The sequence below is a fragment of the Neoarius graeffei genome, chromosome 14 (assembly GCF_027579695.1).
Source record: "Neoarius graeffei isolate fNeoGra1 chromosome 14, fNeoGra1.pri, whole genome shotgun sequence".
Taxonomy (NCBI): domain Eukaryota; kingdom Metazoa; phylum Chordata; class Actinopteri; order Siluriformes; family Ariidae; genus Neoarius; species Neoarius graeffei.
In genome coordinates, this window is record NC_083582.1 from 62,401,632 (window position 1) to 62,429,063 (window position 27,432).

The window sequence follows — 27,432 nt, forward strand, 5'->3', positions numbered from 1 at the left end:
CCGGTTTCCCCCACGGTCCAAAGACATGCGGTTAGGTTAATATTGGATGGCCTTGGGCTGGGGTGCCCTTGAGCAAGGCACCTAATTCCCGATTGCTCCCCAGGGGCTGTTAGCATGGCTGCCCACTGCTCTGGGTATGTATGTGTGTTCACTGCTTCAGATGGGTTAAATGCAGAGAGGAAATTTCACAAGTGTGTGATGAATAAAGTTGTGCTTGCTTTCTTTCTTTCATTCACTGGATTTTAAGAAACAGAGCATTTTAGTGTTTTTTTTTTTTTTGCAAATTTGATGAATAAAAACTTTATACAAAACGTCCGACAAAATAATTTCCACTTAGAATGTAATGACAGTAGCAATTTGTGAAGAGTGCTGTTATAATAATTCTTGAAAAATTAAAAAAATATATGTTCTTACCATTAAATACTTTTATTCCATATTTTGTTGCTTTTTTTGTATTTTGGGGGGGTTGTTTTTGAGTAGTTTTTATTTAATCCTTGGTTGGTTCAGTAACACGCGCCACCAATTTCTTCTTCTTTTTTTTTTGTTGGTGGCAAATTAACTTAAAGGTGCATTACTGCCACCGACTGGGCTGGAGTGTAGAACAGGCGATATGGGGGGGGGGGGGGGGGGGGGTTTGATGATGACACTATATTCTTTTAGCTATTTCTGTTTCTTTTAAATACTGATAACAAAGTGATATATCTGACTTGATGCACACCGCCATTTTGTTTTTCTCTACTCATGGTATATGAGCTGATATCCTTGTAGTAGAGTAGCCAAACAGAGCGCGCGATTGCTCATATCCAGTGAATGTGGATAGAATAAATCCCAGATATTTGGTAAGCCATGCATTGCTTTTGTAGAATTCAGTCAACACTTGGACATCTACACTTGATTTGCTACCCACAGAAAAAGCCTTTTGATGTGTTTAAGGTTTTGACTCATCTCATTATCTCATCTCATCTCATTATCTGTAGCTGCTTTATCCTGTTCTACAGGGTCGCAGGCAAGCTGGAGCCTATCCCAGCTGACTACGGGTGAAAGGCGGGGTACACCCTGGACAAGTCGCCAGGTCATCACAGGGCTGACACATAGACACAGACAACCATTCACACCCACACCTACGGTCAATTTAGAGTCACCAGTTAACCTAACCTGCATGTCTTTGGACTGTGGGGGAAACCGGAGCACCTGGAGGAAATCCACGCGGACACCATGCAAACTCCACACAGAAAGGCCCTCGCCGGCCACGGGGCTCGACCCCGGACCTTCTTGCTGTGAGGCGACAGCGCTAACCACTACACCACCATGCCGCCCCAGGTTTTGACTCCTAAAACTTAAATTTCCGAGAATGTAAACTGACATAATCATGGGGTCACTTTGGCCATGATTTATACAATAACGCATGGTGGTGATGGGGGGGTTATAAGTGAGGGCTTGTCAAACAAGTTAATATTTAGTAACAGCATGGACTGAAAAGACCAGTACAACATCAGCACAGCCTCAGGTGAGGACCCACGCAAACACACACAGCCAGATTACATGCACACACACGTAGGTGCTTTTCCTCAGGGGCAGAATGCTCTCTTTTGTGCTCATTAGTATGCACAGTGCCATGCTTGTTCTTCTGTCTTCTGCTTGTTTTCCCTGGCTCAGTCTCCCTACTCAATCACTCCCTCTCAGGTTCGGCTATGAAAACAGCTAATGGAAACAGGAGATGGTGAGAAGAGACAGTGAGTGGAAATTACAGTAGCTGAGTGGCTTATGTGTGTATGAAAAGGAGGGCAGTCTAATTGGTACTAGCCTCCAGCTATGGAGCTCTCTGGAGCTCTTTCACTGAAGACAGATGTATTCATAATAGTTTTCATGCCAAGTCTTGAGAAATGTACCTATATTACTGGCCAGTTTTTATACTGGAACAGATGTGATCGAATAAAACCTTTGAGTTCATTAGATTTGTAGACTGTAAAGATTTTTTTTTTTTTTTTAATTAACATCATGCAGACATTTTCTCTCTAGGTCTTAGCAGTCTGGATGTTTTCCTCATCATTCGTCTCATAAAGCGGCTGCCATTTTGAGTGCTCTGCTATCTTCTAAAAGACGTGCAGTGGCTTAGGATCTAGCTGCTTAATTGAATTGGCCAATAAAGTGATTGCAGCACGTATAAACAGATTAGAGAAATGGAGACAGGCTGTGCCTGTGAAATGTAGCTCGAAAGCCAAGCCCTGCCACACAGCAGTACGAATACATTACCAGTGATTAAGTTAATAAATTATGCTTCGTATGGAAATGAACTAATGAAGCCCAGGACGTAAGGTCGTTATTTATGAGCGTCATGTCCTGGGTTTGTGCGTGCGCACTGATGGTGAGCGCTGTTGTGCAGTTGTCTGGTGCTGCAGGCAGCCATAGGGTCCAGTTGTAAAAGGCTGTAGTAACCTGTCACTCACGTGTCTCGATGAACCTTCGTGGTTATGAACCACAGCACGGATCTGGCTTCATGGCATTCATACTGCTGTCAGCTTTACCTTCTCTTCTCAATGCTTTATAGCACCATCTAATTTCCCTTCCTCTCTTTCTCTCTCAGACGCCACTATCCTCAGTTATGATGGAAGTAAGTTCATGAAGATCAAGCTGCCCGTGGTGATGCACACTGAGGCAGAGGACGTGTCGCTGCGCTTCCGTTCCCAGCGAGCTTACGGTGTTCTGATGGCCACAACCTCTCGCAACTCTGCAGACACTCTCCGCCTGGAGCTGGACGGAGGCCGTGTCCGACTCACAGTCAATCTAGGTACCTCACCCAATCAGAGCATTTGCCGCTACATGTCTACACATCCATACACCTTAAAGTGCCATTCCACCATTGGATGTATTCTTTGGCATAAAATACAATATATTTTATGACAACATGACTAGACAGAGAAATCTTTTAGCTTCAAAATGATATATCAAACATAATTTTTTGACAACGACAAGTATATTCATTTTGCGACCAAAGTCACCTACCCTTTTAATTTCCGCGCGGTAGTGAAACGTGATGTCATCGGCAGGTTCCCCTTCTTGTGTACCACGTGTCGGTCTATTTTTAGACCAGGAAACCCCCAAAGTGAGAGAGTCATTTCTCCTCGTATATGGGGGCCAAAAAAATTGCGAAAAATTTTGAGTTAATCTTTCAGTTAGCTAGATTTATTGGTATTAGCTAGATTTATTGGTATTATTTTTATCGCGTTCTATCCGCCATTGCTGATAATATGTGCCACGTCACACGTCATGTGGTACACAAGAAGGGGAACCTGCCGATGACATCACGCGCGGAAATTAAAAGGGTAGGTGACTTTGGTCGCAAAATTAATATACTTGTCGTTGTCAAAAAATTATGTTTGATATATCATTTTGAAGCTAAAAGATTTCTCTATCTAGTGATACCATTTATATATGTTGTCAAAATATATTGTATTTTATGCCAAAGAATACATCCAATGGTGGAATGGCACTTTAAACTCATGTCTGATGATATATAGATATATCTATATACAGTAGATATAAAAAGTGTACATACCCTGTTAAAATTATAGGTTTTTCTGATGTAAAAAAATGAGACCATGATAAATAATTCCAAACTTTTCCCACCTTTAATGTGACCTATAACCTGTACAATTCAATTGAAAAACAAAATCTGTTCGGGGGAAAAACATAAAAAATAAAAAACGTACAATAAGCTGGTTGCATAAGTGTGCACACCCTTAAACTAATACTTTGTTGAAGCAACTTTTGATTTAATTACAGCATTCAGTCTTTTTGGGTTGGAGTCTATCAGCCTGCCACATCTAGACTTGGCAATATTTGTCCACTCTTCCTTGCAAAAGCGCTCCAAATCGGTCAGATTGCGAGGGCGTCTCTTGTGCACAGCCTTCTTCAGGTCACCCCACAGATTTTCAACTAGTATTAGGTCTGGGCTCTGGCTGGGCCATTCCAAAACTTTTTTGGGATCATTGTCATGCTGAAAGATGAAATTCCAGATGCCTGAAGGTTTGGGGCCAAAATTGACTGGTATTTAGAACTGTTCATAATTCCCTCTACCTTGACTAAAGCTCCTGTTCCAGCTGAAGAGAAACAACCCCAAAACATGATGCTGCCACCACCATGCTTCACCATGGGTATGGTGTTCTTTTGGTGATGCGCAGTGTTGTTTTTGCGCCAAACATACCTTTTGGAATTGTGGCCAAAAAGTTCAACCTTGGTTTCATCAGACCATAACACATTTTCCCACATGCTTTTGGGAGGGTTGATTTTTTTTTTTTTGCAAAATTTAGCCGGGCCTGGATGTTTTTCTTTGACCCTACCGCATAGTCCAGGCATATAGCCTGGGCCCGCCCATCCTAAGCGTGACGCAACACGAGGGCCTGTTCCGAGCTTAGTCTGGCCAGGCAGGCTATCTACAGCATTTCCAAGCTCCCGAAAAATCGGGAACCAATCAACTTTGAGCATCTCCAACGGCCCTGGGTAGAGGCGTGTTCAAGGCAGTGATGTAGTAGAACTGCGACCGGAAGCCATAGATTGTTTACAGAATCTATGCCGGAAGCGCTTCATTCACATCACGAACATGGAGCAGCGGCAAGCCTTTAACACAGCAGTAGATGCTGTATTGAAAGCATTCAACGGGAAGTTCTCATTGAAAACGGAGCAAAGAGCAGCCCTGGAGGTATTTATTGAAAGGAAGGACGTTTTTGCCTTGCTCACGACCGGCTTCGGTAAGAGTTTAATCTACCAGTTAGCCCCGTCGCGTCACATACGTCAGAGGAAAGAGTGATGCGATTGGTTTAAGCTTCGTCACAGCCTTTTCTGGCTTCGACCAGTAGCAAACTGAGGCATTTCAGGGAGGCGGGTCAACCACGGGCTCTGGGAAACGGTTTGGCTTAATAGCTTGGCCAGACCAAATGCTCAGAGAGCTTTGAAGTCGCGTTAGCCAGGCTACCAGACATATGGAGAATACGGGAGATTGTTGTAACATGTAGTACACAACCAGTACTTGCCAGAAATTCCTGCAGCTCCTTCAGTGTTGCTGTAGGCCTCTCGGCAGCCTCCCTGACCAGTTTTCATCTTGTCTTTTCATCAATTTTGAAGGGACGTCCAGTTCTCGGAAACGTCACTGTTGTCCCATATTTTCTCCACTTCTTGATGACGGTCTTCACTGTGCTCCATGGTATATCTAATGCCGTGGAAGTGTTTTTAGACCCTTCTCCTGACTGATACCTTTCAACAATGAGATCCCTTTGGTGCTCTGTAAGCTCTCTGTGAACGCTGGCTTTTGCTGAAGGATGCAACTGAGTAAATGTCTGAACTTTATTTGGGGTTAATCAGAGTCATTTTAATTGATGGCGGGTGTGAACCCAAAAAGACTGAATGCTGTAATTAAATCAAAAGGTGCTTCAACAAAGTATTAGTTTAAGGGTGTGCACACTTATGCAACCAACTAATTGTACGTTTTTGGGTTTTTTTTAATGTTTTTCCCCCTAACAGATTTGTTTGTTTTTCAATTGAATTGTACAGGTTATAGGTCACATTAAAAGTGGGAAAAGTTTTGAAATTATTTATCATGGTCTCATTTTTTTACATCAGAAAAACCGATCATTTTAACGGGGTATATACACTTTTTAGATCTACTGTATATATTAATGTTAATACTTACTGAGACTCACTTTTATAGCTGCAAGATATAAAAGCATTATTTCTCATTTTACTACCACCCGTCATTAAGTATTCACAATTCAGTGAAACATACAGAAAGATACACTTCTACTACATTTCAGTCAGTCATTTTCACACTCCTGAACGTACATTAGGCACTGCATATGCTTTTATCGTCTCTGTGTGCTGAAGAGAGAATGGGACGGTGTACATCCTTCAAAGGCCAGGTTCTGCGGCCCTGCGCACACTCCCAGATGAGCGTGCTGTTGCCCCTCCCACCATGGAGTGCACTTTTCGCTTATTATACTACTTTCACATCCTTCCTGATTATTATGGCCAGTCAAGTAAAGCTTCACTTATGTTTGTCTGTGTCTGGAGGTTGCTATTTGAACCCTAGTGGAACCCTATAATCTGCTCATCCTCAATAAACAGATTAGAAATCCATGTGTTCAGTCGTGTAGATCAGCAGTACAATCTAGGGAAGGAGGGAAGCGAGAGACAATTAAGAGTCATCATACAATTAAAGAGTAGAGGAGACAACAGGAGACAACAATTTCCAAGATTTACAATTATATTCTAAGATAATAAAATATAATATATTAATTTCACAAGTAACTGATAATTTATATGGTATGAATTCAGTACTCATAATCTACAGTACCTGACAAAGTCTGTATAAAAGCATAGAAGCAGTTATAGTCATGTGCATAACAAATTATAAAGCATACATTATGTACCTGTATTTGGCCTCATTATGTTACATTACTATATTATGTGTACCACAAGATATTTAACAGTTATTCCACGAAATCGAGTCGTACATGAGCTGATAACTGATGAGGTGCATAGCACCAAGTCGGCTATAAGCCATGTACGATGAGGTTGAGTGGAATAACTGGTTTATTCTATCCACATTCACTGGATTTTGATAACAAAGCAATTTTATTTTTAGTTTTTGCAAATTTGATAAACAAACACTTTATACAAAACGTCCGACAAAATCATTTCCACTTAGAACGTAAACAAACCAGCAAAATGACAGGAGCAATTTCTGAAAAATGCTATAATAATTCTTCAAAAATAAAAAAGACACGTTCTTACCATCAAATACTTTTATTCCTTATTTTGTTGCTTTTATTTTGTATATTTGGGGGTTTTGATTTCGAGTAGCATTTTTATTTCATCCTCGGTTGGTTCAGCAACACGCTTGGCCATTTTGGTTTTCTCTACTCATGGTATATGAGCTGATATCCTAGTAGTAGAGTAGCCAATCAGAGCGCACGATTGCTTATATCCAGTGAATGTGGATAGAATAAAATGTAAATATCTTGTTAATTGCCAGAAATATTTAACCAATATTTCTGCAATCAGTTTGTTTTCAGTTTTTGGAGGTTTTTTTTTTTTTTTGGGGGGGGGGGGGGGGGGGGGGGGTGTCTTCTTTGTCTTCTTTAGTTTTTTGGCGGTTGGCAAACCAACTTAAAGGTGCGTTACTGTCACCGACTGAGCTGGAGTGTGGAACAGGAGATATTGGGGGGGGGGGGGGTGGACCTATATTCTTTTAGCTATTTCTGTTTCTTTTAAATACTCGATAACAATTTTTGGGGTTTTGTTTTCTAGTAGAGTTTTTATTTCATCCTCGGTTGGTTCAGCAACACGCTCCGCCATTTTGTTTTTCTCTACTCACTGTATGTAGAGATATGAGCTGATATCCTAGTAATAGAGTAGCCAATCAGAGCGTGCGATTGCTCATATCCAGTGAATGTGGATAGAATAAAATGTATTATACAGTATGTACTGACCAGACATAGTGCTGTTTGTGTTATTTATTTTTAGAAACCCTGCAGCTGAATACAGTTCATGCTATACCATGATGCATTATTATTATTTGCCTTGTAAATAATGATGCCAAATAATTGTACATTCTGATCAATCACATCTGAGAATTCAACAGTGCTGTGGGATAAAAAGATATTTCATATGATGTATAACACATTATAAATACATTTATCAATACTGGATGAATAGGAAAGTGTAGAACAAACGGATGGATAGACAGATTGATTTGAGTATTTATATTAATGTGAAAATATTGCTATGTCCAGGTACATTTGTTCACTTGAATCATGGAAATCACAAAAGAAAAAAGACCATAAGATTGATGCGATGCTGCTGTGCAAGCTTTTCGTATCAATGTGTTTAGTAACCCACGATGGCAGACTGGTGCAAGACCAGAAGAAAAATGTCCCCAGACAAAGGAGTGTCTTCAATAACATCATTCAATTCCATAAGGCTTCATGAAAAACATGATGACATTCAGCCTGTCCATTTTGAAATAGCACGTCCAGGCTTGCCCTTAATCCACAAGCTTCTTCAGCCTTTACCTTTTCCTATCACGCACACACACACACACACACACACACACACACACACACACACACACACACACAGGCACAGACAAACACTTCCAAATTATTGCCTTCTACCACAGAGGCTGTTGCACTCCCTGTTCGGACGGGCATCTGTTGCTCTCTGGCTGTTTGCGACCACATTTTTTTTGCTGTGGTTGACGACACACAAATGGGCTACAGCCTCATGAGAGAGAAAGGAGCTGGATTTGCGATTTGCTCTGGATTTCTCACAGCCCTCCACTCTATCAGGACACACTCGCTTTCAAAGCTGGTGCACTGAAAAATATCGATCCAGCAATGCATCGGTGATGTTTTAGAAAATGCTGGTGATAAAAGAAGCTTCTGAATTGCAGCGGAGACTAAAATAAGATGTATTATTCAGTACTGTAGTGACAGAACAGGCAGCTACAGTGGCGCTTGAAAGTTTGTGAACCCTTTAAAATTTTCTATATTTCTGCATAAATATGACCTAAAACAACATCAGATTTTCACACAAGTCCTAAAAGTAGATAAAGAGAACCCAGTTAAACAAATGAGACAAAAATATTATACTTGCTCATTTATTTATTGAGGAAAATGATCCAATATTACATATCTGTGAGTGGCAAAAGTATGTGAACCTTTGCTTTCAATATCTGGTGTGACCCCCTTGTGCAGCAATAACTGCAACTACAGTAAACGTTTGCAGTAACTGTTGATCAGTCCTGCACACCGACTTGGAGGAATTTTAGCCCATTCCTCTGTACAGAACAGCTTCAACTCTGGGATGTTGGTGGGTTTCCTCACATGAACTGCTCACTTCAGGTCCTTCCACAACATTTCGATTGGATTAAGGTCAGGACTTTGACTTGGTCATTCCAAAACATTAACTTTATTCTTCTTTAACCATTTTTTGGTAGAACGACTTGTGTGCTTAGGGTCGTTGTCTTGCTGCATGACCCACCTTCTCTTGAGATTCAGTTCATGGACAGATGTCCTGACATTTTCCTTTAGAATTCACTGGTATAATTCAGAATTCATTGTTCAATCAATGATGGCAAGCCGTCCTGGCCCAGATGCAGCAAAACAGGCCCAAACCATGATACTACCACCACCATGTTTCACAGATGGGATAAGGTTCTTATGCTGGAATGTAGTGTTTTCCTTTCTCCAAACATAACACTTCTCATTGAAACCAAAAAGTTCTATTTGGTCACATCCGTCCACAAAACATTTTTCCAATAGCCTTCTGGCTTGTCTACGTGATCTTTAGCAAACTGCAGACGAGCAGCAATGTTCTTTTTGGAGATCAGTGGCTTTCTCCTTGCAACCCTGCCATGCACACCATTGTTGTTCAGTGTTCTCCTGATGGTGGACTCATGAACATTAACATTAGCCAATGTGAGAGAGGCCTTCAGTTGCTTAGAAGTTACCCTGGGGTCCTTTGTGACCTCGCCGACTATTACACGCCTTGCTCTTGGAGTGATCTTTGTTGGTCGACCACTCCTGGGGAGGGTAACAATGGTCTTGAATTTCCTCCATTTGTACACAATCTGTCTGACTGTGGATTGGTGGAGTCCAAACTCTTTAGAGATGGTTTTGTAACTTTTTCCAGCCTGATGAGCATCAACAATGCTTTTTCTGAGGTCCTCAGAAATCTCCTTTGTTCGTGCCATGATGCACTTCCACAAACATGTGTTGTGAAGATCAGACTTTGATAGATCCCTGTTCTTTAAATAAAACAGGGTGCCCACTCACACCTGATTATCATCCCATTGATTGAAAACACCTGACTCTAATTTCACCTTCAAATTAACTGCTAATCCGAGAGGTTCACATACTTTTGCCACTGACAGATATGTAATATTGGATCATTTTCCTCAATAAATAAATGACCAAGTATAATATTTTTGTCTTGTTTGTTTAACTGGGTTCTCTTTATCTACTTTTAGGACTTGTGTGAAAATCTGATGATGTTTTAGGTCATATTTATGCAGAAATATAGAAAATTCTAAAGGGTTCACAAACTTTCAAGCACCGCTGTATATTGCTTCAGAGGGTTTAAAGATATTTTCTTTGTATTGTTTGTAGAACGGTGTCTAAATAATCTGCACAGCAGTGGTATCGGTAGTAAAAAATGAGAATAGCCGCATGTGGGATTGATTTATGAGTGCAGGCTGTAATGTTCCTCATGTAAGCCTTTCTAGAGCTATATAGATCATATCATTTAAAGGGGAACTGAAGGTAAATTTTTTATTATCAAAATTCTATTTCTCATTTTATTAAATATAGAAATGCATATTTGATCGCTATTTTGTCACTGCTATAGCAAGTTATGAGTGTTTGAAATATGCTCTGTAATATATCAGTCCATATGTCAAAGCAATGGCCGTAAATGAGATTCATTGAGACCTGTGCAAGACATCGTAGGACGCAAGTAAAACATACAGCGGAAATCAAAGTCACCAACCCTGTGTCCGAAATCGCTCACTCGTTCACTACTCCCTACTCCCTATATAGGGAATTACTATATAGAGGACTATATAATGAGCTCATTGGTAAAATGAAGGAAGACTTTCGGACACTACTCCGTCGCGCTGGTATTTACGTCATTACTGTCGCACAATTAAAATGTGCCAGATCAGTCGGCTGGTGGGTTTTCAAAATAATATATACATGCATGTATTTCTGTGATAAATACATATTATACTGAGCGCATTTCCAACATTAATCGATACAAAGTACCTGCATCTTTCAGTTTTTTTTTAATCAAGGCTGAATACTTTCTTCTTTGCTGCTGCCTTTTATTAAATCAAATTTGAGACTTTTAATTTGATTTCTTTCAGCACGACCGCAATGCATAATGGGGTATATTGCTTTGGTTAGTGACCATTGGTTGTACACTACTTTTCGTGATGCATTGTGGGATACTTTGAGTGCGCTATATAGGGTGTAAATAATCCTCACTAAGGTTTTGGACAGCACTACAAAATGGCATCCTCACTATATAGTGCCCTATATAGTGAGTACGGAGCGATTTCTGACACAGGAGTTGTCAAAAGACGCGCGCGCACTCTTTCGAATGCTGATGTAATCAAGCCGGAAGTTTTGTTTGTTTTGATGGCAATCAGGAAAGTTTGAAAAAAGTAGGCAGTAATCGTCATTTAAACTCGTTTTTGTGCAATATTTTGTTTGGAAAACAGCTTTCAAAATGGCGGCTCTGACACCTGGCTGACACTTCATGTTTCGAAGTCTCGCACAAGTCTCGTGAAGATCCCGCGGATAAGTGACGCCTGCCGTGGACCAAACGAACTAAATTCAACACGGCTAAAAACCGAACAGGCCGATAAGTATAATATTTAATTGCAGTTAGTTGCCAATACAAGTCACGATATAAGGTTACTAAAACCGAAAACGTAATTGAATAACACATTAATTAAGAAATAAAGCAAGTTTAAAAATGACTTCAGTTCCCATTTAATAGATAGCTTAGTAAAATTGTAATTTGCCATAGGATTTTGTGAGGTTCTTCATTTTAGGATTTACATTTTTCCGACACAGAAATAGGCTCCGCCTCCATACAGTAGAGGCACTCGACAAGAAATTAGGGTGCTCCCTAAAAATCAACCCAAAAGGTTCAGGTAGTTTAACAAGGCTACGCATGATGTCATCGAATACAAGGGAAGGCAATAATTTTCTTACAGTTCAGTCCGCAGACAGCAGAAGGCTCTAAAATATGTCCAACCTTCTTTAAAACAAGGCTAATGCAATCAATATCAGGGTTCTTACTGGACTTTTTCAGCGCATTGAGCTGATACGCAATGTTTCCTTACCTCTACGCCCACAATATTGCTGACACTCCTGTAAAAGTTGATGCTACACTAATAAAAAGACTTGTCAATCTTGAAAATGTGGTCTTTTTTAAAAAAAATTTATCTTGTTATCCCCACACGGGGGCGATGGCACACTGCCATGCAAATGTTTTACATTCAGACATACTCCATTCCTCGTCCACATAAGCGCCCAGTGCATAGCTGCTCAAGTAGGTCCATGTGGAGATTGTCACTGATCATGCAAAGGTTTACCTCCTTCCTTATGCTGTGTTCACGGTAAAGTGCCATCCATGTTAAAGATAGACTGCCTTTCAAATTTTTCAAGTGTAGGTCATAAAAATGATTTTCCCGACACCCAATTATTTTTGTTTAGTGGACTAAAGGCTACTGAATTCGAATCACAGACTTCCAATTTTATTATTTTTTTAAATTGAACAATTAATGAATTAAGGCCACGTGACCCTAAATTCTCCGTTATTTTTTCCTGCTTCACCATGACGCAATATAAGATACTACATCATGTGTTACGTGGTGGGCTTTCCCTGTTTGCACAAGGCATTGTAGGATACAAATTTGAAACAGAGAAAAATGGAGGACATGAGTGTGAGAATGAAATGTGGAAGACTGACTACAGTAAAGGAAAGCAAGAAGAAAATATGTTATGTTGCGAAGGAAAGGAAACATAGGACCAAACTAATAAATATCGTCGGTCAGCGAGCACCTCGCTGTGATCAGCTGCTCGTTTAGCGACAGAATGATGTAACTGTCAGTGCACCGTCAAAGGTAAACCTGTAGATGCGCACACGGACTTCCTCTGTCTGCTTGACTGCGCGAAGCAAGCAATTTCATGCACATTATTTGCTTGGGAATCCCCTCAAATTAAATAACTTCCCAGCTACAGAATGGCCTGATATTTTGTGAGATATTACAGAAGTAAACATATATCACAATGACCAAATTTCAGAAGGAACTAAATTTCACTGATTTTAGGAAACCGAAAGGCCGTTTAGCTTTAAGAGGCGCCTACATGCCATGCATGTAATATGTGCCGGTCCCTGAGTTAGATCTGGATAGTCATGTGCTGTAATTGAATGGCTGAAGCTGAAAATAAAGCTGACACTTGGTGAACATCAGCTGGCTCTTTTATTTTTATTCCATAAATATGTCACATATCTATCTATCTATCTATCTATCTATCTATCTATCTATCTATCTATCTATCTATCTATGTGACATATATATATATATATATATATATATATATATATATAGACTGTATATATATATATATATATATATATAGACTGTATATATATATATATATATATATATATATATATATAGATATATAGACTGTATGTATGTATATATATATATATATATATATATATATATATATATATATAGACTGTGTATGTATATATACTGTATATGCACCCAAAAGGGAAACCATATTTAGAACAAACCTGCTACAAGCTCGTTTTCGGCTTTCTCCTGAAATGTTTTCTTTTATTTCGTCTTCATCAGGGTAGTAAAACTCGCTTTCGCTGTCAACACTGTCGTTATCGCTATCCATGCTGTAAAATTAATGCTATTATACTGAGAAATGCGAAAATAAATGTTGACAAAAAATTGCTACTATGTTTGTTGTAAACGAGCAAGTCGCCAAAAGTCTGTAACCAGGGTCCGTATTGTAGGATTCCAGACCACTCACGAGCCAATCAGAGCACACGATTTGATGGAAACCGGACCGTGAAAAAAATAAAGTTGAATATTAATTATAATAAGTCTTCAGTCCAAAACAATCACAGCAAATTTTGTCAAAAAAAAAAATCTCATTAATATTACCAAAAAAGAGTGACTTTCCATGAGGCCTGCAAGTGCCAGGATATGCACTAGAATGCATCTCTGAGCACGTAGAACCCACGAGTTTTCAGGGGTCTAATGCCGCTTTTCCACTACCAACGCGGCTGAGTTGGGCTGAGCCGTGCCGTGCTGAGTTGGGCTGAGCCGAGCTGAGTGGGGCTATTGGAGTTGCATTTCGACTACAACCGCGCTGAACCGTGCTGGCTGGAAGTGGGTGGACACATTGGGTGGAGTTAGCGAAAGTGGGTGGACATCACGTGATGTCGTTAGGCAGCGCAAACAGTGACATCAGTGACCTTTTAAGCGGTAGTCTCACGACCCGGATAGTAAACAATAAACATGGAGGACATGGAGTCGTTAGTGTTGCTGGTCTTGGTGCTGTGGCTTGTTGTCACCGACAACGCCAACAGATACTGGCAAGAGCGTATAGATGAGGCGAGGCGCATAAGGCTTCAGAAATTCTCGTAATTCGTAATTCTTCTTCTTCTGGGTTTACGGTGTTTACAGACCCCAGCGTGCTCGCGGGGCGTGTGTGGGCATGTGAGGACACTCCTCCTCACCAATCAGTGCACAGGGGAGTGTCTCCTCACGCCCCTAGCCCCACTCGGCTCGGTTTGGCTCGCTTCAGCCCCACTCCAAAACCGTGCGAGTTTTGGGTGCTGAGTAGGGCTGAAGCGAGCTGAGTCGTGCTGCTCTGAGGTAGTCGAAACGCGAGCCATGTCGGGCTGAAGTGAGCTGAAAAAGGGTAGTGGAAAAGGGCCATAAGGCTGCCCCTGAACCCATGGCCGTTATGACTGGTGCCACGACGCTGTTATTTTGTTCTCGTTAGAACCCTGACTATGTATCAATTAAAATAATTTATTGGTTGATCTAATATTTTAGAGAAATATCCATCGATAAACGTAAGCATTCTTCATGTGTATAAGTGACCACACACACGTCCATGCACACACACATCCACACGCACATTTGTTCTATTTTACAGCACCATGTGAGATGATACGAGTCTAAATATTTGCTCATAAGCCCTGACACAAATAATGACACACTCTTTATATGTCCAATGAGAAGCAGACTATTCTGCAAGTGTTTGCAAGTGGTGTTTTTTTTTTTTTTGCCCAGAAAAGCATTCCAAATTCAGCTCCACTCCCAAGAGGCTTAGCTTGATGGTGGACATGCTCCAGCGCTCTGCTGCAGTGTGCCTGGACAAGCACAAGTCTTCCCGCTCTGTCCTATTTATCAGCCACTTTCCACATTAAATTTGTCTCTTTCCGCTCATTCAAGGGAAATGTGTTTTTAGCATATGTGCATACTGGAGCAGCAGAAGCACCAGTGGTGAGGGCATGCTGTTATGCTGACCAGATTCTCTCTTCCCCTCCTGTGCCTCAACCATCTTCTGAGCGAAGAAATTAATCAGCTGTCTTTGAATATTCAGGAGTCCTGGACTCCGACGGATCTGGACATAATCGCATTTCTATACTTGCCAAATTTCCCTAATTCTAAATATATTACAGATCAGCAAGGAGATGAATATTTATGAGTGTCCGAGATAGCATGGGAGAGTGTGTTCCCTCCACCTGGAGTTCATTATCTGGCGTGGGAGGCAGAGAGGCGAGAGCGCTCGAGAGAGAAAACGTGTGTCTGTTCAGCATGACAGATGCTCTCCGGTCCACTCCGATTGTGTGTCTGTCCCCAGTGTGTGGACAGTGTGTTGTAATGGATGTCTGCAGTCATAACCTTGAAGGCTGAATTTACATCTTGTTTGTTCTCCCCCATCTAGACTGTATCAGGATTAACTGTACTACCAGTAAGTGATTCTCTTCCTTAACCCTCTTTCCTCTAGCTCTGCTTCTGTAATGCTGAATGAAATATGATGAAATGTGTGAAATATGAAAGAATGAATGAATTGATTTATGAAAGTGTGTGCGTGTGTGTGTGTGTGTGTGTGTATGTATTATGGTAGTTGTCATGTCCACCAGGGTTCAGTGATGTAAAGCCAGAGCTATATTGCTCTCAGATAGCATTCTGTGTGTGTGTGTGTGTGTGTGTGTGTGTGTGTGTGTGTAGCCTGCAGCTCTCTGGCAGCCATTTTAAAGCAGTGGGGAAAAATGAAGCTAGCTATGGCTATGAAAAACCGTGATTAAGTGTCTCCTTCACAGATCGCACTCAGCTTTCACCAGTTCCCACACCTTCACGCACATCATTTCCACTGAGAACCTCTTCTCAAATCCTCCTTCACACTGCCTCCAGCGTTCAGTCATTCTCTCCTTTTCCCCTCTCTCTTCTTTTTTCTATCTCTTCTTATCCCTCACTCCCACTGCACTTAAAGGGATGAGCTTTCCCCCCCCCCCCCCCTCTCATTTCAAAGCAGAGCTCTGCTGAGGTGTTTTTGTTTTCTCATTAACCTCACAGCAGAGGCAGACACGGCCAACGGAGAGATTGCAAAGCAAAAACAGAAGAAAAAAAGGCGGATGCAAGGTGATAGATAGGCATTCGTGGTTTCCTTGCTTTTTTTTTTTTTTTTCAAATGTCCAATTTGAATTTATTTTATTGATGGTTTTTTCTCGGCTTAGTTTGATGTTCAGGTCTCTAAAGGCCTAATTAGCATGGGTGTGTCACGAGTGTCATACGAAAGAGCGTTAGTTTCTGTGTGCACGCGTGTTTGTTTCTGTGTTTGAGTGACGCATCATTTATTCACGTTGGAAATGAAGGTAATAATCATCCTCCACCTTTTTTTTTCTAAAAATCACGATGCAGGAGCCAAACGTGGCCTTCGAATATATCTCTTTTTTGTGTTGCATAGTAACCACAGCATTCACAGTTATTATTTTTTCCCCGTAGCTGAGCCTGCTTTCCCCAAACAATCAAAAGCTTCTCATGGTTCATGGTCATGACTTTTTAATCACTTAAGGTGGAGGTGGATAACTAAAGAGAGAAAATAATCTTTTCTGATTTTATATTCAGTTTAATTTTTGTGTGTGTGTGTGTGTTTTCCTATTCAGATTTTTAAATGACTTGTTGCAATGTTTATAAGGCCCGGTCCCACAACACCGATAACTATAACTATACCTATAACTACAACCCTGACTATAGACCCCTTCGCATGTTTGTAAACAAACCGACCGTTGCCAGGATGCGCGCGCAGCCTGGACTCAGAAACAATGGCGCTGCCCATAGACCGGCATTATGAGCTGTCAGATTATGCAAAACAATTGTCGTTACAAGATCAAGAATGCTACATAAATAAGGCCCACTTTACACGGGGACGGTCTGAAACAAAAATGCAAAAGTCCGTTTTCGTTCTCACTTTTTTCCGCGTCTACACGACCGTTTTCAAGGAGGAAATCTGCGTCTATACGGTGACGCATAAATGTGTGGAATTCAATCGGATGTGCATGCCGGGCGGCTAGGTGGTGCTGTGAAAGACCTCCGCTATGTCTGCACGCATGCGCAACGTCTTCCGTCTTGTCTGATCTGCACATCTGCGCCGCGAAAACTTTGACTACTCTGGCTATGGTAAGTAAGAAAGTAAGTAAAAAAGTAAGAGCATACTATACCCGCCTCTGTTCATTAATGGTATATGTGCAGATTCGGTATAGATGTTCGAAGGACTCCTGGACGTTTATTAAAGCTGCCAGAGCAGCTTGAAGGTCCGTTGGATCGATGTAATCAGACATGCTCTTACTTTTTTACTTACTTTCTTACTTCCCGGGCTGGCATGGACAGTATATGACATATGTATGACGTAAACGCGTACCCGACGTGAGCAGATCCGAGCAGAGTTTCGCGTATTGGGTAGTTTAGACGGATATGCAACGGGGTCTGTTTTTAACTTATCCACTCTGGAAGGCGTTTTCAATTTTTTCCGTTTTTCAGCCTCGGAAACGCCGTCCCCGTGTAGACGAAAGGCACTTCTGATAAAATATTTAGTCGTTTTTACCCGACAGCGTCCTCGTGTAAACGGGCCCTAAGTTAACTCTAACAAGTGGACATCGCCTACCGGATCCGTATTTAATTAAAGAGAGGACGGACGATGTTAGTAAGTTCCCTCCTCATTTTCCTCTGATACCTGAAGGCAGTCATACTATTTACAAAAAATGTCAAACTAAAAAAAAAAAAAAACTATTTACAAAAGTAGCCTGCCATCAACATTCTGGTTACAGCGAGACTACAACTTGATTAACAATGGGACATTCATATTCATGTTTTAATCAAATTATGCCAGTGATGTGATGGCAATGTGGCTTTAGCTACAACAGCAAATCCCAACACTAAACAGCAATTTGCAGGAGGGAATGGCATGAAAGGAATGATGGTGTAAAGAGTGCAGCTAAGAGAAATCAGAGCTGCGTAAAAAGCGAGAGGCAGAGAGCAGAAATGAAACTGAACGGGGCGGGAGCTAGGTTAGAGCAGTCAACGCAAGTTGGCATTTAGAGTGAGGGCACACAATTTTACCTTTCCATCCCTGCTTTAAAATTGTGATTTTCGGCATACACAAATAATGACGGCACAAAATCTGGACTGCTTGAGTCAAGCGAGAGCTCTCCTACAAACAAAACTGCATGCAAAGCTAAGTTAACATGCTAACAATATTCATTACGTTGTGTAACTATGACCCAGCTAATCAGACAAACGCTACCAAAGTATTTTGCTACATCAGTAAACAAAGACTAGAAAGAATAAAAAAGAAAGGTTTAATAAATAGCCTGATCTTACCTGTGATGAAGTGGGCGCTGCAAACCCGCGCATTTTTGATAGTGCTTTCATCCCAGTCTACACGTCTGATGGCTTGTAGCCATAGACGTCTGCGATTTTTTTGGAATGGGTGAGATCCTGCTGGAATTCTGAACATTTTAACCCCATCACTGCTACGATTCTGACACCCGACAACACAACAACTAGGCATTTCTTCCAAATATTTCTTCTCGTCTCTACCGTCGCTGAGTCTTTTTTGGGTCCAGGCTGCGCGCGCAATTTCCTCTTACGTATGAATGACGTTTACTGCGAAGGGGTCTATACCGTACCTCTGCCTGAATTTAGTTCCAGTCTGGAGCAGAAACACCACAACTACAATCCCCACTATAATATCGCTTGGTCCTGACACTCAGGGAAATAAATGCATGCAACTTAGGAAGAGTCATGGAAGTTTTTTCCAAGTAGTAGCACATTATTCCGGGTCATACTGTACAGCTCGGACTTCAAAACAACCCATGCACACACTCCAGTGGTTGATAAAACACAGATAGGTCCCAGACTACAGAAATCTAATAAAAAAGGATACATAATGGTTACGGGCGGCACGGTGGTGTAGTGGTTAGTGCTGTCGCCTCACAGCAAGAAGGTCCGGGTTCGAGCCCCGGGGCCGGCGAGGGCCTTTCTGTGCGGAGTTTGCATGTTCTCCCCGTGTCCGCGTGGGTTTCCTCCGGGTGCTCCGGTTTCCCCCACAGTCCAAAGACATGCAGGTTAGGTTAACTGGTGACTCTAAATTGACCGTAGGTGTGAATGTGAGTGTGAATGGTTGTCTGTGTCTATGTGTCAGCCCTGTGATGACCTGGCGACTTGTCCAGGGTGTACCCCGCCTTTCGCCCGTAGTCAGCTGGGATAGGCTCCAGCTTGCCTGCGACCCTGTAGAAGGATAAAGCGGCTAGAGATAATGAGATGAGATGAGACATAATGGTTACGGATTTTAATACGGCTGCATTGAGGCTAATAATTTACGAATTGGTCACGGACGGTTCAGTATATTACAGATCGGTTACCGATTTCATACGGATGATGCATCACGGATTAAAAAATTAAGAAGTCTAAAACAATTAAATGTTTGGACTGACGAAGTTCATAATTAAAATATCTTACCTGCATTTATATGTTTACTTTATTAATTTACTATTGATATTTCATTGAAAATCACATATCCGTGAATAAAAGATCCGTGCTTTGTATTATATTTTTATTTTCCGTGAATCCGTATTTCGTGACTTCATGATGCAACAAGGATGTACAAAGACACCCGGGGAAAAATAGCACGCGCTCGGAGAACGTCACATGTAAACAATTACCTGATTGGTCAGATGTTTTATCGGATCAGATTTTTCCATGCCTGGAATAATCGCTCCAGAAACATCTCACTGATACGGATAAACCCAAGCCTGGGCTATAGGTATCGTTATCGGTCTGGTGTGACCACCAAGCACATAAACTACAGGGAACCGATTTATTTATAGTTATCTTTATAGTTATAGTTAGCGGTATTGTGGGACCGGGCCTTGAGGCATGTTGTCAGACTCATAAGAGCGCTCACTGAATGGCCAAAATGCTTTTTTTATACATCAAGGACATTTAAATGCAGCATCGTTACCCTGAAAAGAAAGATTGATGTGACTTTAAATGAGCGTTATTTACGACGCAGTGTAGCACAGCGAGGCGTGTGGTGGGGTGCTGCTTCACTTCAGCAAAGTGCCTCTGACCCCACATTAACTCTACATCAGTTAATGTAACAATAATTCAGTGATCCGCATTAACCTGATGAGAACGCCCAAGACTAGGACACAGCTGAGCTTTCTCAGGGGGCCAACTGTGTCCTACTCTTCCCTCCCTGTGCAGGCAGGGGAGCGCACACACACACACACACACACACACACACACACACACACACACACACACACACAGAGTGAGAGAGACCCAGATGCCTTCACTAGACTCAGCTACACTTCTGTGCAAACAGATGAAGGCAATGACATGCTCACAATATGTTTGCTCACACAAACAAACTCGCACATCAGTAAACACACACACACACACACACGCAGGTCTTATCAAAGCTACAACCCCAAATCAGAAAAAGTTGAGACGGTATGGTGAAATTGAAATTAAAACTGAAAACAATTATTTAAAAACAATACTTGACCTGTATTGCACTCAAAACAATATAACACCACATTATTTGATGTTTTACCTCATTAATTTTATTATTTTTTTAAACAGACACTTACCGTATTTCAATGACGGCACAATGGTGTAGTGGTTAGCGCTGTCGCCTCACAGCAAGAAGGTCCGGGTTCGAGCCCCGGGGCCGGCAAGGGCCTTTCTGTGTGGAGTTTGCATGTTCTCCCCGTGTCCACGTGGGTTTCCTCCGGATGCTCCGGTTTCCCCTACAGTCCAAAGACATGCAGGTTAAGTTAACTGGTGACTCTAAATTGACCGTAGGTGTGAATGTGAGTGTGAATGGTTGTCTGTGTCTATGTGTCAGCCCTGTGATGACCTGGCGACTTGTCCAGGGTGTACCCCGCCTTTCGCCCATAGTCAACTGGGATAGGCTCCAGCTTGCCTGCAACCCTGTAGAACAGGATAAAGCGGCTAGAGATAATGAGACGAGATGAGATGAGACTTACCGTATTTCAATGTCGGCACGGTGGTGTAGTGGTCAGCGCTGTCGCCTCACAGCAAGAAGGTCCGGGTTCGAGCCCCGTGGCTGGCAAAGGCCTTTCTGTGTGGAGTTTGCATGTTCTCCCTGTGTCCGCGTGGGTTTCCTCCGGGTGCTCCGGTTTCCCCCACAGTCCAAAGACATGCAGGTTAGGTTAACTGGTGACTCTAAAATTGACCGTAGGTGTGAATGTGAGTGTGAATGGTTGTCTGTGTCTATGTGTCAGCCCTGTGATGACCTGGCAACTTGTCCAGGGTGTACCCCGCCTCTCGCCCGTAGTCAGCTGGGATAGGCTCCAGCTTGCCTGCGACCCTGTAGAACAGGATAAAGCGGCTAGAGATAATGAGATGAGAATGACTTATTTCAATTTTTATTGCAAAAAAGTTGGAACGGTAAAGTATTTATTACTTTATAATATTGACATTCCTTATCACAACGCTTAAAAGATGCTTAGGGACTGAAGACACTAAGTGATGAAGCGTTGTGTTATTTTGTCCCATTCTTCCTGCAAACAGGTCTTAAGGTGTGGAACAGTACGGGGTCATTATCGTCATAGTTTTCATTTCAAAATTCACCACCCATTCTCTATTGGGGACAGAGGGGACAGGCACCCTCTTCTTCCACAGCTACGGTATGCCTTTGCAATGTGTGCAGAATATGGCTTTGCATTGTCTTGTTGAAATGTCCCTGGAAAAGATGTCGTCTTGAAGGCAGCATATGTTGCCCAAAAATCTCAATGTACTTTTCTACATTAATGCTGCCATCACAGAAGTACAAGTTACCTTTGCCAAGAGCACTGACACAACCCCATACCATGATAGAGCCTGAATTTTGGACTTGTTCCTGGTAACAGTCTGGATGGTCCTTTTCGTCTTTGGCCCAGAGCACATGGCATCCATTTCTTACAAAGAACGATCTGGAATACTGATTTGTCTGACCACATTACACGTTTCCAATGCGTGATGGTCCGTCCCAGGTGCCTTCGAGACCAGAGAAGTCAACAGCGCTTCTGAACACACTTAATATAAGGCTTCCATTTTGCATAAGAAAGTTTTAACTGGCATTTGTGGATATAACTCTGTATTGTAGTCAGGGCCGGCCCAAGCCTTTAAGGGGCCCTAAGCAGAATTTGATTTGGGGGCCCCCCACACCACCAAAACTACCTTATTTGTGTCAGCCCTGTGATGACCTGGCGACTTGTCCAGGGTGTACCCCGCCTTTCGCCCGTAGTCAGCTGGGATAGGCTCCAGCTTGCCTGCGACCCTGTAGAAGGATAAAGCGGCTAGAGATAATGAGATGAGATGATATTACGTTTATTTAATTACAAATATTTTCGCGGGTGGGCATTCCAACTGCTCTTGGGGGCCCCCTGGTGGTGTGTGGGGCCCTAAGCGGGCGCTTAATTCGCTTATGCCTTGGGCCGGCCGTGATTGTAGTGCTTGAACAAAGGTTTGCCAAAGTAATCCCGAGCTTGGAGCTTGTGGTTATATCATCTATAGATTAATGACTGTTCTTGATGCAGTGCCATCTGAGGAATCGGAGATCACAAGTGTTCAGCTTAGGCTTGCGCCCTTGACCTTTATGCACTGAAATTCCTCCAGGTTCCTTGAATCGTTTAATGATATTATGCACTGAAGAGAATGAAATATCCAAATCCTTTCGTATCTTTCTTTGAGGAACATTGTTTTTAAAGATGACAGTAATTTTCTCATGCATTTGTTGACAAACTGGAGATACTCAGCCCATCTTTGCTCCTCAAAGATTAAGCCTTTCCTGAATGCTGATTTTGTAACAAATCATGTTTACAATCACTTGTTGACATCACCTGGTACAATGCATCCATCCATTATCCGTAACCGTTTATCCTGTGCAGGGCCTATCCCAGCTAACTACGGGCGAGAGGCGGGGTACACTCTTGACAAGTCGCCAGGTCATTGCAGGGCTGACACATAGACACAGACAGCCATTCACACTCACATTCACACCTACGGTCAATTTATCCATCCATCCATCCATTACCTGTAGCTGCTTATCCTGTCCTACAGGGTCGTGGGCAAGCTGGAGCCTATCCCAGCTAACTACGGGCGAAAGGCGGGGTACACCCTGGACAAGTCGCCAGGTCATCACAGGGCTGACACATAGACACAGACAACCATTCACACTCACATTCACACCTACGGTCAATTTAGAGTCACCAGTTAACCTAACCTGCATGTCTTTGGACTGTGGGGGAAACCGGAGCACCCGGAGGAAACCCACGCGGACACGGGGAGAACATGCAAACTCCGCACAGAAAGGCCCTCGCCAGCCACGGGGCTCGAACCCAGAACATTCTTGCTGTGAGACGACAGTGTTAACCAATGTGCTACTTGGTTTAAATCATATCATTATTTAATTGTTTTACCTCATTACTGCCCCATTCTAACTTTCTTTGGAACGTGTTCCAGGTGCGAAATGCAGGAATGGATGTATATTAACAAATTAAATGAAGTTGACCAAACAAAACATTAAATATCTTGGGTTCATTCTGTTCATTCTGTCACTACAAGTCAAAGGAAATTTAGAAATCACTTCTTTCTTTCTTTCTTTTTTTTTAATTTTCATTTTCCATACTATCCCAGGCGGCACGGTGGTGTAGTGGTTAGCGCTGTCGCCTCACAGCAAGAAGGTCCTGGGTTCGAGCCCCGGGGCCGGCGAGGGCCTTTCTGTGCGGAGTTTGCATGTTCTCCCCGTGTCTGCGTGGGTTTCCTCCGAGTGCTCCGGTTTCCCCCACAGTCCAAAGACATGCAGGTTAGGTTAACTGGTGACTCTAAATTGACCGTAGGTGTGAATGTGAGTGTGAATGGTTGTCTGTGTCTATGTGTCAGCCCTGTGATGACTTGGCGACTTGTCCAGGGTGTACCCCGCCTTTCGCCCATAGTCAGCTGGGATAGGCTCCAGCTTCCCTGCGACCCTATAGGACAGGATAAACAGCTACAGATAATGGATGGATGGATGCCCTATTGGTCAATTGGCCTGTCAGTTGCCAGCCTTTATCCCACACACACTTAACCTACCGTCGGCTTACTAGTCCTGTCGCAGCTTCACAACCATTCGCACCTACGGTCAATTTAGGGTCAGCAATTAGCTTAACCTGCATGTCTTTGGACTGTAGGGGAAACCGGAGCACCCAGAGGAAACCCACACAGGACACAGTGAGAACATGCAAACTCCACACAGAAAGGCCCTCGTCAGCTGCTGGGCTCGAACCCAGAATCTTCTTGCTGTGAGGTGACAGTGCTAACCGCTACACCACCGTGCCACCTGCAGTGAGTTACCATTGCGAAACCTTTTGCGTGTCATTACATTTCTAAATTAAAGGCACATTTTGCTACATTTTCATGCTTTCCTCTCAAAATGACGGCGCCTTCCTAAAGTAAAAGAAGCACTGCCGCATTAAAACACACACACACGTACACACTCAAATAGAAGCTCTTATTGAATGAACTGAAGACTGCTGATTTAATAGCACCTCATGCTCAGTACTCCTGGAGACTCATTCACGGATGACAAGTGGACGACATTTAGATGTGTTTGGAGCATCCTTCTCCTCAAATGAGGGATTCATGTGAATTCAGAAGAACCTCATTTCACTGGAAAAACCTCCTCTATAAATATGCAACAGCGTTGCCACTTACTGGAGTGGTCGCACTCATAAATATGCAGCAGTGTAGCTCATGTTTCATTTGTAATGCAAATAGTGTGGTAGACAGAGGAGAGAGTGCTGGCACTCACAGGGCTCACAAGTGACACGCAGGGGAATGGGAAATGTGCGCGTGTGTGTGTGTGTGTTCACGTGCTTTATTTGTGCCACTATTTACAGCTCGATGTGTAGTGTGTGATTGTGTTCACTTCTCAGAGCATATCCTTGGAGGAAAGTATTAAAAGGCTATTTTGCAGGAAGTATTTCAGAAGCTCCTGCTCTCTGAGCGCTAGAACAGATGGTCATATAATTATGTCCCCTCACCAGGATGCCGCTCCATCACTGTGGCATTAACCCAATTTGTCTCAGCGATGCTCAATTCTGGGCAGAAGCACTAACTTTGTTCATGCAGCACTTGCCTGGGCACTGAACCCAAAACCTCCTGTCATAGTGACTGACACTTTAATCTGTTGCCATCCAGTGAAATAACAGTTTGTCCCTTAAACTGAGGCATAAGGCATCCAAATGCTGCATCTCCTGTGGGGTATTTACAGTATTTGTTCAGGGGACTGTTGCACCAGCAGGTTGTAATTAAAGTGGATTTAACTGCTAAGTAGATCATAGATATTTCAAGATAAGTTTTTGTTATTATTCTCAAAGTCCTCCATGGTCTGACTCCCACGGATCATTCTGAGCTTCTCCATCTCACACCATCAGGTCTTCCCTCTGGCAGCAGTTTGCTTGTCGTACTAATTTTGTGTTAGTTTGTTTTACAACCTCGATTCCAAAAAAGTTGGGACAAAGTACAAATTGTAAATAAAAATGGAACGCAATAATTTACAAATCTCAAAAACTGATATTGCATTCATAATAGAACATAGACAACATATCAAATGTCGAAAGTGAGACATTTTGAAATTTCATGCCAAATATTGGCTCATTTGAAATTTCATGGCAGCAACACATCTCAAAAAAGTTGGGACAGGGGCAATAAGAGGCTGGAAAAGTTAAAGGTACAAAAAAGGAACAGCTGGAGGACCAAATTGCAACTCATTAGGTCAATTGGCAATAGGTCATTAACATGACTGGGTATAAAAAGAGCATCTTGGAGTGGCAGCGGCTCTCAGAAGTAAAGATGGGAAGAGGATCACCAATCCCCCTAATTCTGCGCCGACAAATAGTGGAGCAATATCAGAAAGGAGTTCGACAGTGTAAAATTGCAAAGAGTTTGAACATATCATCATCTACAGTGCATAATATCATCAAAAGATTCAGAGAATCTGGAAGAATCTCTGTGCGTAAGGGTCAAGGCCGGAAAACCATACTGGGTGCCCGTGATCTTCGGGCCCTTAGACGGCACTGCATCACATACAGGCATGCTTCTGCATTGGAAATCACAAAATGGGCTCAGGAATATTTCCAGAGAACATTATCTGTAAACACAGTTCACCGTGCCATCCGCCGTTGCCAGCTAAAACTCTATAGTTCAAAGAAGAAGCCGTATCTAAACATGATCCAGAAGCGCAGACGTCTTCTCTGGGCCAAGGCTCATTTAAAATGGACTGTGGCAAAGTGGAAAACTGTTCTGTGGTCAGACGAATCAAAATTTGAAGTTCTTTATGGAAATCAGGGATGCCGTGTCATTCGGACTAAAGAGGAGAAGGACGACCCAAGTTGTTATCAGCGCTCAGTTCAGAAGCCTGCATCTCTGATGGTATGGGGTTGCATTAGTGCGTGTGGCACGGGCAGCTTACACATCTGGAAAGACACTATCAATGCTGAAAGGTATATCCAGGTTCTAGACCAACATATGCTCCCATCCAGATGATGTCTCTTTCAGGGAAGACCTTGCATTTTCCAACATGACAATGCCAAACCACATACTGCATCAATTACAGCATCATGGCTGCGTAGAAGAAGGGTCCGGGTACTGAACTGGCCAGCCTGCAGTCCAGATCTTTCACCCATAGAAAACATTTGGCGCATCATAAAACGGAAGATACGACAAAAAAGACCTAAGACAGTTGAGCAACTAGAATCCTACATTAGACAAGAATGGGTTAACATTCCTATCCCTAAACTTGAGCAACTTGTCTCCTCAGTCCCCAGACGTTTACAGACTGTTGTAAAGAGAAAAGGGGATGTCTCACAGTGGTAAACATGGCCTTGTCCCAACTTTTTTGAGATGTGTTGTTGTCATGAAATTTAAAATCACCTAATTTTTCTTTTTAAATGATATATTTTCTCAGTTTAAACATTTGATATGTCATCGATGTTCTATTCTGAATAAAATATGGAATTTTGAAACTTCCACATCATTGCATTCCGTTTTTATTTACAATTTGTACTTTGTCCCAACTTTTTTGGAATCGGGGTTGTATAAAGTCTGGAAAGTGACCTTGGGTATTAGAAAGACATTATATAAATTGAACACATTATTAAAATCAACAAAATTGGTACATTTGATTTGTTGGGAGGACTTTGTCTGATGCATCAACCAGCGTTACACCCTTGCACATTTATTACATTACGTTACATTACAGGCATTAAGCAGCA

The 27,432-nt window shown here is 42.2% G+C and overlaps 1 protein-coding gene across 5 annotated transcripts in view; it reads left to right on the top strand.

Moving 5' to 3' along the window:
• The window catches only part of nrxn1a (neurexin 1a), a 435,939-nt gene that overhangs the window by 188,772 nt on the left and 219,735 nt on the right, over positions 1-27,432 (top strand). For all 5 annotated transcript variants that reach the window (XM_060940196.1, XM_060940197.1, XM_060940198.1 and 2 more), the window contains exons 7-8: positions 2,585-2,788; positions 15,552-15,578. In XM_060940196.1, coding sequence (XP_060796179.1) covers positions 2,585-2,788; positions 15,552-15,578 — 231 coding nt within the window. The remainder of the gene's footprint in view (positions 1-2,584; positions 2,789-15,551; positions 15,579-27,432) is intronic.